The 17,199-nt window shown below is 35.2% G+C and overlaps 1 protein-coding gene across 2 annotated transcripts; it reads left to right on the forward strand.

The window, feature by feature from the left end:
- The first annotated feature begins 1,560 nt into the window (after window positions 1-1,560).
- On the forward strand, window positions 1,561-15,458 carry LOC129882512 (probable aquaporin SIP2-1). Of its 2 annotated transcripts, XM_055956830.1 has the most exons (4): window positions 1,561-2,029; window positions 13,084-13,144; window positions 14,540-14,745; window positions 14,838-15,458. In XM_055956830.1, the coding sequence occupies exons 1-4, from the start codon at window positions 1,736-1,738 to the stop codon at window positions 15,003-15,005; spliced, it is 729 nt and encodes a 242-aa protein (XP_055812805.1). In that variant the 5' UTR covers window positions 1,561-1,735; the 3' UTR covers window positions 15,006-15,458. The 2 variants fall into 2 exon arrangements, with proteins under 2 accessions (XP_055812805.1, XP_055812806.1); XM_055956831.1 differs by lacking the exon at window positions 13,084-13,144 and having other exon boundaries at window positions 1,564-2,029; window positions 14,485-14,745.
- Window positions 15,459-17,199: the final 1,741 nt, after the last annotated feature.

A 17,199-nucleotide genomic window follows, 5' to 3' on the forward strand; every position in this document is an offset into this window, starting at 1 on the left:
TTACTGTTCGTCATAACCATACAAGTGTTCGTGACGAATAATTCAAATCCAAATCTGAAGACGAAGATTCAAGATCAAGCTATTCAAGCCCTTGACTCTAAATCAAGTTCAAGTTCAACGTGTTTCATATTATTTGAAGAATCAGAGGATTATCATAGAGATTGTAACCCGCACTATATTTTGAAATCAAATATTACACTTTGTTACTCCAATTTTCCGGTCTTGATTATTTATTTTTCTCGGCCCGAAAATTTGTTGTTTACACGTACTTTTAAAAAAATTATTTTTAGGACCCATTCGAACATAAAACATATATTTTTTTTGAAATAATATTTTACTTTATTTTAAAATCGATGTTTGGCCATGAAAATTTGAAATATATATTTTTTTAGTTTGAAGTTGTATTTCAAATTTGAAAAACATCTTATAATTTATTTTTCAACTCAATTTTCACTTTTGAAGTTGTACTTGACTACATTAGAAAAGAACATCATTTCTGATATTCTTTACAAAAAATATATAATAAAATACAACTTCATCTTCAATGTCAACTCCATAAATTGCAAATAAAGTAAAAAAATATTTGAAATCTATGGTCAGACACCTAATAATAATAATTGTAACATTTATATTTTATATGCCTACAATCTCTAAATATTTATGGGTCATTTGGTAGAGTGTATTAGGAAAATTAATGCAGGCATTAATTATGTGTATTAGTAATGTCTTATTTGGTACACCTTTTCATGTTATGTATAATATTAGTTATACATTCTATTGTGTATTAATTCATGTATTACTAATACCATGAATTTCTAGGTATTGGTAATGCAAGAGGATTTAATGCATGTATTAACATGATTAGAGACCCAATTATCCTTCAAAATCCTTTTTACATCTTTACCACCATAATTATTGAGGATATTTTTATAAATAAATATTTTTATTCAATGCATGCTATTTTTAATACATTAAACCAAACAACGCGTAAGAAATATTCTATCTATAATTAATGCAAGCATAACTAATACAAGTATTATTAATACACTTTATTTAACATTTTTTTACACTCTACCAAACGGCCCCTAATGTATAATTTAGTAATATGTGTTTCACTTTTTAGACCCTTGTGATCAGACCCTTCTCCGGACACCGCGCATAGCGGGAACTTTAGTGCACCGGGCTGCTCTTTATGTGTTTCACTTTTTAATATATATAAATTTAATTGTATTTAATTAGAGGTTTATTTTATTAAATTAATTATATTTTAAAATTTTAAATTGATTATAAGTATCTTATGCAGTTATTTAATGATAAATATAATATTACAAGAAAATAATATATATTTTGTATTTATTAACATAAATCAGACAAAAGAAAATTTTATTGGTAGATAAGTAAAATACAACTGAGGTAGTACTAGAATTGTTTTCAAAATAGATATTTTTACTAAAAAGAAACAGAAAACGAGGAAAAAGAAGGAGGATAAAAGCGAGGAAAGAGAAAAAATGATTGAGAAAAAGCTGAGTTGATATCACATTATAACCAATTTAAAAATTCCTGAGTTGGTATGCCTCACCCATACAAAATTTTTTCCACAATAATGACTCCCAGACGTCAACATAAGCAAAAAACAAACAAACAAACAAACAAAACAAAAAACTGAAACCTCTGTCACCACAGCCACATACACCCTTCTTCTGTAACTCCTATCGATCAATTAAAAGAAGCAAAAATGGTGGTAAGCAGGAGGCGGCTTCTGATTTCAGATTTCCTCATGTCTTTCATGTGGGTTTGGTCAAGTGTGCTTATTAAGATGTTTGTTCACACAATATTAGGTTATGGAGCTCATGATCTCAAAGGTGAAATCCTCAAACATGCAATTTCTGTCATCAATATGTTCTTCTTTGCCTCGTTGGTTAAAGCTACCAAGGGTGGGGCCTACAACCCTCTAACAGTCTTATCCGGTGCCATCTCTGGAGATCTCACCAATTTCCTCTTCACCATTTCTGCTAGAGTTCCTGCTCAGGTTGGTTCTTCCTTTTTTCTTTCTAAATGAGGTCTCCTTGTGCATATTCATTCCAAATATCCTTTCATCCATATTTTTACAAGTTTAAAGTTTGAAATCCTAAACTAGGATATCGTCGGTTGTGTCTTGCAGACATACAAATTTTATGGGTTTAAAATTCATATTAAATTTGGATAAATTCCTAAATTCAAGAAATATCAAACTCAAATAAAGATTGATTATTTAAGTTCCTAAGACGGTCCAATTTTAGTTGGCTCTGTCAATGACTTCCTAAAGATGAGATCATTTTACTTGCCTAAGATCCAAATGTCTATTAGTCCATCTTAAAGCCCATGTCCACATGTTTAAATGATGTGTCACCAAGTCAAATGAAATAGCGGGTGGAAGCAATGCCAAGTCAGTTCCATGTACCAATACAAGCTTGCTAAGTATATAATAATGACATACTTTGGCCAATCAATTGTAATCTTATCAGATAACTTTGTAATTCTATGGACCATTCAAATCAAAGCAAATGCTTTTGGCTTTATCACAACTCTTCTATTTTAGCACTATAAATAGGGAGTTCCCATAAGGACAAAAGGGCAATCAGAAGTACATCCAGCATGTTAAAGGAAAGCGAGGGATGTTCTGAAGAAAGAATATAAAGTTTTCCTCTACATCTGCAATTTTTCGCTCGCAAGCTGGAGGATTGGAGACATACCTTGGAGTCTAAAGGTTTTAAGCTGAGTAGGACCAAGACAGAGTACCTAGAGTGCAAGTGCAGTGAGACACCTCAGGATGTTGGCGTGGAAGTTAGGCTTGGTGACCAGGCCATCCAAAAGAAAAGTAGTTTCAAGTACCTTGGGTCTATCATGCAAGGCAGCGGGGAGATTGACGATGATGTCACACATCGTATTGGGTCAGGATGGATGAAATGGAGGCTCGCTTCCGGTGTGCTATGTGACAAAAAGGTGCCATCACAACTTAAGGACAAGTTCTACAAAGTGGTGGTTAGACCGGCTATGTTATATGGGGCGGAGTGTTGGCCAGTTAAGGTCTCTCACATTCAAAAGATGAAAGTAGCTGAGATGAGAATGTTGAGATGGATGTGTGGGCATATCAGGAGCGACAGGATTAGAAATGAGGCTATTCGGGACAAGGTAGGAGTGACCTCGGTGGAAGACAAGATGCGAAAAATACGACTAAGATGGTTTGGACATGTGAAGAGGAGAGACACAGATGCTCCAGTGAGGAGGTGTGAGAGGTTGGCCATGGATGGTTTCAGGAGAGGTAGGGGTAAGCCGAAGAAATATTGGGGAGAGGTGATTAGATAGGATATGACGCAGTTACAGCTTATCAAGGACATGACCTTAGATAGGAGGGTGTGGATGACCCACATTAGGGTAGAAGTCTAGTACATAGTCTCGTTATTCTTCTCTATTAGTAGGCGCATTAGCGCACTATAATTTCTTTTGTGGAGGACTCAGATTAGGATAAAAGTCTAGGTGAGTTATCTTTACACCATAGTAGTCATAGTTCTGCTCATTGTTTATTACCAGTTGATTTCTGCATTGTATTGCTGTTTATAGATGTGGGGCCGTTGTACGTTGATTATCTTATTTATTTATAGTAGTTAATGCCTCTTTCTTTCCGTACTACTCTATCATGATTTTCCCACTTTTGCTATTCCTTGTTTTCATCGTGTTTTCGATATGCTTGTCCCTATCTGATCTTTTATCTTGTTTTCCTCTCTTGAGCCGAGAGTCTTTCGGAAACAACCGCCCTACCTTCCAAGGTGGGGGTTAGGTCTGCGAATACTCTGCCCTCCCCAGACCCCACATGGTGGGATTATACTGAATTTGTTGTTGTAATAAAATCAAACAACAAAGTGCAAGTGAAGAATCCAAGCTGCCGGTCTCAAATCTTTCGTTCATCATAGTTGGATCTCAAATTCTTGTTCATGATGGTCATCAAATTGTTATTGACACACATCAAATTAAAATCCACTTCTTGAATCAAATATGAAGTCCATTAAGATCAAGCTCTTGAGAGCCCTTGAACCGATGTTCGTGTGGAGAAGAATCAGAGGATTGCATCTTCGAAGAGATATAAAGTCGTATCTAGGAAAAGGACTATTCTTCGAGGATAGAGGACATGAGCAAATCATTGGATATACCGACGGTGATTGAGCTGGATCACCTTTTGATAGATGTTCTATATACTCAGATATTGTGTTTTAGGAGGTAATTTGGTGTCCGAAAATATTAAGAAATAAAGTGTGGTTGCTCGATTTAGTGCAAAAGCAGAATATCGACCAATGGTTGTAGCAACTTGTGAGCTTGTTTTGATTAAATAGTTGCTTAGAGAGATAAAATTTGGAGAAATCAATCAGATGAAACTTATGCGTGATAAACATCCCATCAAATCCGATATTTATGAGAGGATTAAGCACATTGAGATTGTCACTTTTTCAGAGAAAAAATACACTCCAGAGATTGTTACAAAATTTGTGAAGTTGTCATCAACTTGCAAATATTTTCACCAAGTCCCTCGTTGGTCCTCATATGAGTTACATTTGTAATAAGCTTGGTATATATGACTTGTATGCATCATCTTGAGCAAGAGTATTAGAATAGGAACAAGATTTTTATATATTATCCTACGTGGAAAATTATTGTGATGTAGTGTCTGTAGATGGGGCTCGGTGTAATAATGTTGATTCACAATTCAATAATATTTCTCGAGTCTTTATTGCTCACATGAGGCAAAAGTTTATTTGTAGTCAATGATGGATAGCATCACGTGTTATCTTGAAAGAGATTCGACCAACAATAACAACATACCAGTGTAGTCCCACAAGTGGGTTTGGGGAGGGTAATATGTACACAGACCTTATCCCTACCTTTGCAGGGCATAGAGATTTAGATAGATCCTTGGCTCTAACGAGAATGTATTCGAAGCAGGGTTGCAAGAAAAATATGACAACAAAATCTAAAGATAGCAAATGAAGCAACAAATCGTAAAATATATTAAGGGATAAGAAACTAAGTGATTAGTAGATACTACTACTAATAAGGTTGCAACGAGATGGCTAGCCCCCTGCTTCTTCCACCTAAAGGACTACAACACTCACTACCTACTAACCTTCTACCCTGATCTTCGACTTCCACATCTTCCTATCTAGGGTCAATGTTCTTAGGAAGTTGAAGTTATTTCATATCCATACTAATCACCTTCCATTAGTTCTTCTTCAGTTTACTGGGAATCAAGAGGTAGAAGACGACTTTGTATGGCATACCGAGGATCAAATGGTGTGGATTACTACCAGAGCTCAAGAGATGGGGGAGAAGTTGATGACGATTAGGGCTTATAGGAGTAATGGGGATGCAAATTGTATTTGGGATAGGAAATCATTTCATTAGGGTAGTAGCTAGAGAGATGCTGGTGTCTTAAGGGCTAAGCTGGTGGACATTATGGGGATTGATGGTGGCATAGAGTAGTTCAAGGGAAAGTGAAAGCCAGGAAGGTTGCTTAGATGGAAAGGATGGAGAGCAAAGACGAGGAGGAGTGAGGGCATATAAGGAGAGGTATAAGGCAGAGAAGAAGTTAGTAGTAATAACTAATACAAAAGCTTTTGAACGCTTGTATGAAGAACTGCAGTATTAGCCGGGGACAAAAAGATGTATAGGCTCGCCAAGGCGAGGGAGTGGAGTGTTCGAGACCTGGACCAATTGAAGTGCATCAAAGACAAGGAAGACAAAGTATTGGTGGAAACATTAGACAAAGATGGCATGCATACTTCCATCAATTCTTAAATGAAGAGGGGGAGGATATTGTGCTGGGGAATTTATAACACTTTTATAGTTGTTGTGACTTTGGTTGTAGGATTATATGGTTTGAAGAGGTTAAGGAGACTATTCATGAGATGAGGAGGGCGAGGGTGATTGGGCAAGCGATCCTAGTGGAATTTTAGAAAGCACTAGGTTGTTTAAAGTCATTTTTAGGATGTCAAAAATGCCTAAAGAATAGATGCTATGTTGCTTGGACTCTTCAAAAATGTCAACGGGTGCATGTCAGATTCTCCAAAATACACTACTTTTGGAGAATCCAACACGGATGCAACATTGAAAGTGAAAAATTTGTGCAACATAGAATAGAGGTGGAAGTCAATGATCCCATTGTACAAAAACAAGAATGATATTCAGAATTGCAACACTTATAGGGGTATCAAGCTAGCACATACTATGAAAGTTCAGGAGAGGTGGTAGAGATATGGATAAGGAGGAGTGTGTCGATTACTAAAAGCCAAATTTGGATTCATACTAGCTCGGTTGACTACAAAAGCTATTCATCTCGTGAGGAGATTAGTTGAACAATATAGGAGGAGGAAGAGGGACTAACATTTGGTGTTCATTGAATTAGATAAAATATGTGAAAAAGACCCTAGGGGAAATTCTAGGAAGATGTTGGCATACATGTATCTTACATTAGGGCAATTAAGGAGATGTACAAGTGAGCGAAGACCCGAGTGAGGACAATGGAAGGAGACTCAAACTGCTTCCTTGTCGTGATGGGGTTACACCAAGGATCAAATCATAGTCCATTCTATTTGCCTTGGTGATGGATTAACAAAAGCAACATATCCAAGGGGAGGTGCCATGGTGCATTCTATTTGTAGATGACACTGTATTGATTAACAAGACTCGCGCGGAGTTAACTATAAGGTTGAGGTTTAGAGACAAACCTTGAAGTCTAAAGAGTTCAGTTTGAGCAAGACTAAGACAAAGTACTTGGAGTGCAAGTTCAGTGACGTAAGTCATGAGGCAGATGTGGCAGTGAAGATTGGTATACGTGTCATTTTCAAGAGAGAAAGTTTCAAGTACCTTGTATCTATAATTCAAGGAAATGGAGAGATTGACGATGATGTTAGACATTGTACTTGAGTGGGGTGGATGAAATGTTGGCTCACATCCAGTGTGTTATGTGATAATAATGTGCTACCAAGACTTAAAGGTAAGTTTTAACGTGACTATTAGACCATCTATGTTGTATGGGGTAGAGTTTTAGCCGATTAAGAACTCGCATGTCCAAAAGATGAAAGTAGTGAAAATGAGGATGCTAAGATGGATGTGTGGACATATTAGGAGAGACAAGATGAGGGAAGCGTGACTGAGATGGTTCGGGCATGTGAAAAAGAGATGTCCAAATGTCCTAGTGAGGAGGTGTGAGAGGTTGACTATGGTGGTTTTGAGGAGAGGTAGGGTAAGCCGAAGAAGTATTGGGATAGGTCATTAATCATGACATGACACACTTATAACTTACCGAGGACATGACCTAGATAAAAGGATTAGAGTAGAAAATTAGTAGGTAGTCTAGCATTTGCTTAGTTTCTTATTAGTATTAGTATTACTAGTCTCCTAATATCTTATTCTTTGATTTTATTACTTTCCTTAGTTCCGGTCATCGTATTACTTGTTGATCTGTTTTTTTTCCATCATTTTGGGCACAATGACATTTATTACCGCATTTCCTTCGCTACTATATTTCCTTTTCGAACATTCTTTTATATGCTTTACTTGAGCTGAGGGTCTACCAGAAAACAACTTCTCTACCTTTACAAGGTAGGTAAAGTCTGCATACACACCACTCTCCTCAGACTCCATTTGAGAGATTACACTGGGTATGTTGTTGTTCTAGTAGTTTGAATAGGGAAAGTATAAGGAAGAGGACTAGGACTCAAGTTCTACAAGATGAATAAGTGGATGGATTTTCAATCCCACCGAGATCATCAAATGGATATATAGAAAAAGACCTATAACCTTATTCCAAATAGATGACTACAAAACCAATCTATCACATAAATGTTCTGAAGGAACTGGTCTTGAAAAGTTCCAGCAAGGCACACCACCAAGATGCATCATTGTATCACAAGGAAAGCCCTCTTCATAGAAACATGACGTTTCTTACATAGCCAAGCCTAAAATTTTGATGAGGAAATGGAATAAGATATCCTGAACAATTTAGACTCTTTTGGCAAAAATTAGCATAAAAGACAAATTTGAATGAGTTGAATTTCATTGCTCTGCATACACCTAATGCAACAATTAAGGTTTATGAATTTGTAAGGTTTCTTGATTCTAGATTGGTGTTAAGCCTTTCATGAGAGGACCATGAAAACGTTTTGGAAGCACATAGAAGGATTATTGTGCTTTATGTTAGACAAGGTTATTGAAAGTAGACTGCCAAACGGGTTATCAACTATTATTATTCGAGTTTCAAAAGATATAAAAAAACCAACAATAAAAATTCATTTCCTAGTGAAAAAGGATAATATAGAAGCCTCATGCGGTGGGGAAATGGGGTACAATAGAGACAATTGATATGTGTGGTGCAAGAAAGAGTAGAGATGACTGAAAGCAAGGAATGCAAGGGAAGTCATGCTGACTATATATGTGTGTCTTTGAATAGAGTGAAATATTAATCCTTCAGTGGTTTAGAAAGAATGGATCCTACCTCCCATATACCAAAGTCGGCATGCCCCAAATCCTTGGAGGGCTTGACTGGCACTCGGTGCCTTACTTGACCCAACATACCACTTTACATTCTTCATAAATATGACTTATTAGTAAAAGCGGAAGAGAAATCATTTCATAAAACATTTGCACTTTCAATAAGTGTCAAGTTATAATCCAAAAAAAAGCCTATTCATAAAAGCCATACAAAGCCACATCCGGGAATAGCAAAATGAGACACGTCATGACAATAACATATATGGAACCTCTATGACTTGCATCTTTAGAAGAAATATTGGGACAAGACCCGGCTATACCCAAAACTATAAGAGTTCACGTCATGAGGAAAGGTGCCAGGTAGTAAATGAGACTCACCAAAATCAAGAGAGAGAGCGGAGTGCCTAGCAAAGATCTGTGCCTCCTTGAAATTCCGTACCTGAATCCACAATAAAGAGGCATCATCCATGACAAAAGATGACAAAAGATACGTGAGTACATATGAAATACTACTCGCATGAAGAGAAACTCATATATGGAAAAATGCAATACAATATAAATAACAATGTGACAACAAATCATGAGTCAAGATAGATTCCATTTCAATGAGAACATTTAAATCAAGCTACTTTCTCAAAAAAACATTTAAATCAAGCTTAGACTTTAAATAAACATACCATATTTCTTTCGTGGGATAATCCAGTAACTGACATAACATTCACCACCATGTGTACCTCATGTTACTCCGACCTTGAGCCTAAGAAGTATAGGGCGTCTCACCACAATGCCGTTTGGTTTCGACAAGTATGCTAGCAAATCATGAATCTCAACCAAGGGAGACTATCTAAAGGAACGGCTCCCCCAACATCCTGGTAATTAGTGTTTTTCATTTCAATGATCTCATCAATAAGCTACCCTAGCTTGATATGTGGACCCTAAGATGGTAATTTACACGCTCACCTTGGCGGCTGTTGGAACAGCTTACGTAAATAAATGCCATTAGAGTGATTTTTTGCTGACCAAACTAGCTGAGTCCCTTGCACAAAGGGTGGGGTTGGTATTTTGGTGAGCAGTGGAGTGTTTATCGTTCTGCAATTAGTTTCGTTGTACTCTGCTGCAAAAAGTTCTGAAGTTTGAAGTTACTAATTGTTTTAACAGAATGTTAAATTGGTTTAGAAGCATGGTTTAAAGTTTCATTTCCTGAGTTTGTTGGGTCGGGAGTCCATACCTGGGTGGTATGGATAAAGAACTTCCGGTGTTGTACTATTCAATTCTCTAGGACAAATGGTTATGTAAATTGGATTAACTAAAAGTATATTTTCTAACTATGTACGACAGATCTGTACTTAAGCATCAACTTAACGCATGCGTAAATCTTAACTTCTTTGTTTGGAAGGCTTCGTCTATTTAAGTTCAAACGTATGTACAAAAACATCGTTAATGATGAAGTTTGAGATCAATGAAAATAACATGTTCACCTCCATTTAATGAAATATTATCTCACCATCTATTTGGCATTTTGTTAATTATATCAGAGCACTTTCCCGTGTTGATAGGGTTGCATCAGGGCTCATATTCAAGGTGAGGTGCCATGGTGTATGTTATTTGCAGATGACGTAGTTTTGATTGATGAGACTCGCAATGGAGTAAATGCTAAGTTAGAAGTTTGGAGGCAGACTCTGGAATCTAAATGGTTCAGGTTGAGCACGATGAACACTAAATTCTTTGAGTGCAAGTTCAGTGATGTGACACATGACGCTGATGTGGAAGTTAGGCTTGATACACAGGTCATCCAAAAGACAGGGAGTTTCAAGTATCTGGGTCAATTATCCAAGGTAATGGAGAGATTGAAAAGGATGTCACCCACCATATTGGTGCTGGGTGGACGAAATAGAGGATTGCATCTGGAGTCTTGTGTGATAAGAATGTGCCACTTGGACTCAGAGGTAAATTCTATAGATTGGTTGTTAGACCAGCTATGTTGTATCATGCGGAGTGTTGGCCATTCGAGAACTTTTACCTTCAGAGGATGAAAGTAGTGGAGATGCAAATGTTGCGATGGATGTGTGGGTATACTAGGAGAGGTAATTAAAAATGAGGATATACGAGACAAGTTGGGGGTAACTTTGGTGGAAGACAAGATGCGGGAAGTAAGGTTGAGATGGTTTGGACATGTGATGAAGAGATGTTCGGATGATCCAGTGTGGATGTGTGAGAGGTTGGTTATGGATGGATTCAGAAAAGGTAGAGGTAGACCTAAGAAGTACCGAGAAGAGGTGATAAGACAGGATATGACGCTGTAACAGCTTATCGAGGACATGACCTTAGATATGAAGGTGTGGAAGACACGAATTAGGATAGAAGGTTTGTAGATAGGAGTGTGTCCATACTAGTAGGTAGGAATGCTTTATTTTATTGCACTTACTGGTAGTCGTAGGACTACTCTTGTAGTTTCTTGTTCGTTGATTTCTATGACTATCTATTATTTTGTGTAGTTTGTTTGTAGTAGTATTTTGTTGTCATACTGTTCTGTTCCTAATTATTGTTTTGTTACTATCTATTGTATATTGTACTGTCATTATATCTTTTCCTAGATTGTTTTTGCCTTGAGCAGAGGGTCTATCTGAAACAGCCTCTCTCCCTTACCTTTGAGGTAGATGTAAGGTTTGCGTATATTTTACCCTCCCTAGACCCTACTGTGTAAGACTACACTGGGTAAGTTGTTGTTGTAGTTTCTATAAAGAGTTAATAGTCAAAACATACATGAACTATCACTTTTTCGCGAGATCGGTTGTTTCCTTTTTCTACTTGAATTATCACCATCTATGTATTAAATAAAAGACTCCTCGAAGCTGAATAAGCCAACTATTAGTTGTTTCCTTTTTCTATTTGAATTATCACCATCCAATCAAATTGGTGTTTTTTTTAATACATGTATGGTAATAGTTCACCGAGGGTCTTTCGGAAACAACCTCTCTATCTCCATGAAGTAATGGTAAGGTCTGCGTACATCCTACCCTCCCCAGATTCCACTTGTGGGATTCCACTGGGTATGTTGTTGTTGTATGGTAACAGTTCAGGTAGGAAAAGGGAATAACTTATAGTTGAGATGGGAAGCTCATGAAAAGAGTAATAATTTAGGTGTATTTTTGATCATTATCTCTTTTATAAACGTTCCAAACATTGGAAACTAATTTTTGTATTGATACTTTCCAATGAAAAATTTATAATATGCACCGGAAACACCACAATTTTAAACAGGCATTTTTGTTTGGTTCAAGTGAAAAGGGAGGAAATAGTTTTGAGGTTTCGGTGGAAGATGTGGCAACTTTAAATGATGGGTAGGTTATGGTGCACTGGGACATCAATGATGCATAATTTTGAATATTGTTGCAGTAGCCAGACATGTTGTAACTTTTCCAATTTCTCTTCCCATTACCCATGGTACTATTTTCCGTACAACATCTTGATGACTCTCATATATTGCTCTGGCACCTGCAACCTTTGTGTGATGTAAGTCCTTGTGAACTTGCCTGATGGACGTGTTGGTTGCAGGAAAGTTATCAATACCCTATCCTCCATAAGGTTCATATTTTTTTTCTAACTTTACCATTTCTATTCCTCAGGGGACTGCCACCTAGTACCTTCTTTGCAGTGATCCAGTCACTTCTATTTTGTTGCGATATTTGTAACCCCTTTAATTGCCAAATAATGTCCACGATTCCAAGTTTTTTGTTCAACGTAATATTACCACAATTTGTGTTTTATAACTTTCATGATTTATACATGATTGATAAAGTGAATGCATTACCAAATGCTTCAATTTTACATGTGGGACAAGTCTTTTACTTGATATGATACCGGAATTGTTATTTGAGATGAACTTGTTATTATAAGACATGTTTATTGAGAACTGAGACATGATTACTGTTATCGAAAGGATTTAACATTTGCTTGAAAAATAATATTTTGACATGTATTTTTCGTTAAATTTTTATATAATATGATTCGATTAGAACTTAAATGCCTTGAACTATTTTGGAAATCCTTCTACTGTTATTAAAGAAAAAGCATATATGGGAGTAGACCTTGATGGATCCCATAGCTAACGGCGGATTCGTTAGACCTGGTGCACCTTGTATTTACAAATTATTGATATAGCCCTCGCTAGTGGAAAGATAGAACTAGCATACCGTTATCGATATCCCTCAAGTAGGGATCTACTGATATGAATATTTGAGTCCTTTATGAGTTCATTGTTATTGGTTACTTCTTAAAGAAGAAGGCCACACCGATTACATGATTTATTCTTGGAATCTCCCAAATTCAAAATTTTTACATGGAAGTGTTATCCTGAGTTTAATATTAAATGTTTACATTGATTTTGCTTATATGAGACAAATAAGATGGAATATTGTCATCGTTTTTCTGAAAGGGCATTAATTACATGATTTTGATTATTATATTAGCATGTTTTCTGACTTGCCCCTCATTAAAACGGTTGTGGTTAAGTTTTATTACTCACTGAGCTAGTGTCTCACTCCTCACTAAATTTTTTTACAGAGAACACATGTGACGTTGGCGAGGATTTCATTAGCTAGAGCTAATGAGTTGGCAATCCATGGTGAGCCCGCACTTGTTCGCGTGGCATCAAGATATTCATTTATTTTGGACCTTTCTTTAAATTCTTAGAATTGCTCCATAGGTCATTCATTTATATGAGTCATGAGTTCCTTTCATTATCATAGACTTGTGGTCAGTTTAAACTTCTTTTCGTATTTGGAGATGAATTGGCATTATTGTGTGACGATTGGTTTATTGATGGATATGGTGTCTTGTTTTAGAGTTGTTGTTAGCTGTGTTGTTGATTCCGAGAAAGGAAATTTTTTGGATAGGCCCAAAAATAGATGAAACTCGGTCCGATTTTCTATAGAATTTTGGTAAGGCTTGCTTTGGGACTCTCCCCCTTAGCCCCGGTCACGGTCTTAAATTGGATCTTGACAAAGGGGTTTGTAAAGGTCTTACACCGTCCTATTAATTGCTTCAACTTTTGTATTAGATGTTCTAGTTCCCTCACATGATATCAGAGCCAAATTTTAAGAATTTCATTCCCACACTTGTAATCTAACCATAAGGATGTGAGAGCGGGTGTTGAATTATTTAGTTGTCTCACATGGATTGTGTAAGTGTTTCGAATATTAGGGTCTTTTACCACTCTACTCTTGTCTTAAAGTTTTGTGTTGAGCAGATTGGATGCTTAGACTTTTTCCATATTAGATTATGTCTTGTGGGTGACTAAATGGATAGTAGAAAGATGAGGTTAGCTTATTGATAAGTCTGTTGAAATGTGAACCTTGTCTCGGAAGAAGAATAGAGTTTTTGATTTGTGTCATACATGGATTAGTTAGTTGATGTATTTAGGATATTAATATAAGGATACATGTATCGTTGAATTCATTTATTTGAGGAAAAGAGGAATGAATAATGATGATACACGTACTAAATAGATACATGCTTAGTATAGTCCTATAAATATCTAGATATTATATTCATTTTTGATAAGCCAAAATGTAAGTCAAGTTGGTAGAAATCCACTTGTCTTCCAAGTGAATCATTGATTGAGAAAGCAAGTGGAGTGAAGTAAGAAAGAATGATTTCCCCTACTTGTCTTCAAGAAAGAATTTGAGTGATTCAGAGCGCTTTTCCTTTCCTAATTTTTTCAACACATGCGTTATTAGTTTTAAAAGACTTGTGTCAATTGGTTGTCAGTCATATTCTGAAGTTACTCACCATATACTTTGCAGTCAAAATTGGGCAATGACATTGTGACTCGATGTTTTTTTTTTTTAAACTTATCTTGCCTGTCAGAATCAGCTAAAAGATTATTCTTATTTTTCCTAGTAAAGCTTATTATAGTTGAGTGTTTCTTCTGATGTGCAATTCCCCCATCTTATTGCTTCTAAGGTCTTTGGTTCAATTACTGGGGTTAGACTCATCATCACGGCATTTCCAAATATAGGACGTGGACCTCGTTTGAGCATTGACATCCACCGAGGTGCATTGACAGAAGGATGTTTGACATTTGCAATTGTTATCATTTCACTTGGACTTTCCAGAAAAAGTCATGCGAGTACTATCATGAAGACATGGATATCCAGTCTGTCCAAACTGACTCTTCACATTCTTGGTTCTGATCTAACAGGTGGATGCATGAATCCAGCTTCTGTAAGTACTTCCTTGTGCTATAAAGTATATGTTTTTATAAGGTGAAGTTTCTGTATGGACATGATAGATATTGAGTAAAATACATTTTGTAGGTGATGGGGTGGGCTTATGCACGGGGTGATCATATTACTAAGGAGCATATACATGTTTATTGGCTTGCTCCAATACAAGCAACTTTGTTGGCTGTTTGGACTTTCAATTTGCTAGTTTCCCCACCAAAGGACAAAGAAGAGAAGAAGAGAGAGAAAAAGTCAGAATGATGGTGGTTCCTGAATTATTGGTCATCATTCTTTTCTGGTTCCGAAACTACATGCATCGACTTACTTCTCTTTCTTTTTGAAACTTAATTTGCCAAGTTTATTTTTTTGTCTCAATATAATATTAACCTCTCCCATGTTTCTTGATGAAAATCCCCTATCTATGTTGGTTTTGTTATGAAACAATAAACCACAAAAAAAGAATATTGTAGAGTGTTGTAAATTTATTATATTAATGTGGATGTGCCATAACTTCAAGATGTAATATCATCATTATGTGTTGTAATAGCAACACTTCCGTACTTCCTCATTGATCTCTCACACCCCATATTCTCCAAAGGTTAATGCCATGTTTAAGACAATCTTAGACCTACCCTCTTGTATTAGTATAAATAGGTGATGGATATTATATTTGAAGATTTGGAAGAAATTAAATAAGAAAAACTCTAATTTCTATTGCTCTCATCTTCTAATATTGTTACACTTATAGTTTGATTTTACAATAGCAACAATCTCTAATCTTTGAGTTCCGAGTTATAGTTTAATCTCTTCTACCGTGAATATTTGAAACTTCATGTTTCGGTCCGGAATTCATTTTATAATTGCATTATGAACATAGAATGAGGTATGTTTCTAATTTACTTTAGTTTGGCTAGTGTGAGGTAGTAATATCATTACAATAATTTTGTATTGGCACAATTTCTTGGCATCAATAGTTGGTTGAGTTAAAATAAGTATATTGTTCTACGTGTGATCAAGCTGTTGTATTAAGAGTTTTACCACTTAAGGTTAATATTTTCTTCATATATGCTATTTTTGTTAATTGAAATTGGGAAAATTTGATTCATTGTATAAAGAATAACATTCTGGAAAGGAATACTTATATTAATTTCACATATATTAATAATTGCTAAATATGACAAAGGGTCTTCTCTAATTTTTTGGCCTATTGCTCCCGAAGCAACAATATATTAAAATGACTCGTTATGACTTATGATTACTGCGAATAATCAATATGGATTATCATATGATGCCTTGTTTAATTTGTCATGATTAAGATAATTGAATATTATCTAAATTTCCAATTAGTGATCAATCAAAGTTTGATTAGATACATATTTTTTTTTTATATCTTTTGTTTATTAAGGTACAAACATATGCCATGAAACAAATTTGACCAAATATTTCATTATAGATCATATTTCTCATGTATGTCCGTTTCATTTGATTCGGTTGTTGCTCGGGAATCTTGTTTTCAATGTTGCTACCATTTTTGAAAATGTAATGTATAGTTGGCTATGTGAGAAAATATATGTAGAAAATTCAACATTAGAAAATGTTTGATTGGGATAAATTAATTTAAAAGGATTTATTTCATTTCAAAGAGAAAATATACTCGATAGCAGATTGGCCACCATAATTTTTATATGTATACTAGACATTGGAGTCATGTGTTGGCATGGGCTCAACATATATATATTTATTTTAATTTATGTGACACAAATAGAATTTGGAGAGTCAATTAAATATTGAATATGATTTTTAGATATACTAAACTGTTAATTATTCTGATTTATAGTACTTTTTACGTGATTTTTAAATAATATATGTTATTCCCCTTATTTCAATTTATGTGGCACTGATAGAATTTTGAAAGTTAATTAAATTTTTTATGTCTTTTAATATTTTAAGTTGTTAATTATTGTGATTTACAAAACTTTTTACCTCATTTTCAAATAATATATTTTACTTCCTCTGTTTCCAATTCATGTGGCACTGATAGATTTCGAGAGTCAACCAAATTTTATATATTTCTTTTAAATATTTTAAGTTTTTAATTATTGTGATTTAGAATACTATTTACGTAATTCTCAAGCATGTTACTTCCGATGTCCCAATTTATGTGATACTATATAATTTTGAGAATCATTTAAATTTTTAACTTGTTAATTACTGTGAGTTATAGTACTGTTTATATTATTTTCAAATAATATTTGTTACTTTATTTTTTTTTCAATTATGTGACTGATAAAATTAGAACTTCAAAAAATCAACAAAGGAAATAAAGAATAAAAGTTGTGCATTGTTAATTTCCTTTGCATATGAAGAAGTCAAATTGACTTCAAAATTGAAAAGGCAGTAAGAAAATTCAAATCCAAGAAAAAATCAAAAAATAAAGTGACAATATTTATTAAAT

This window comes from Solanum dulcamara, chromosome 3 (genome assembly GCF_947179165.1).
Source record: "Solanum dulcamara chromosome 3, daSolDulc1.2, whole genome shotgun sequence".
Classification (NCBI taxonomy): Eukaryota; Viridiplantae; Streptophyta; class Magnoliopsida; order Solanales; family Solanaceae; genus Solanum; species Solanum dulcamara.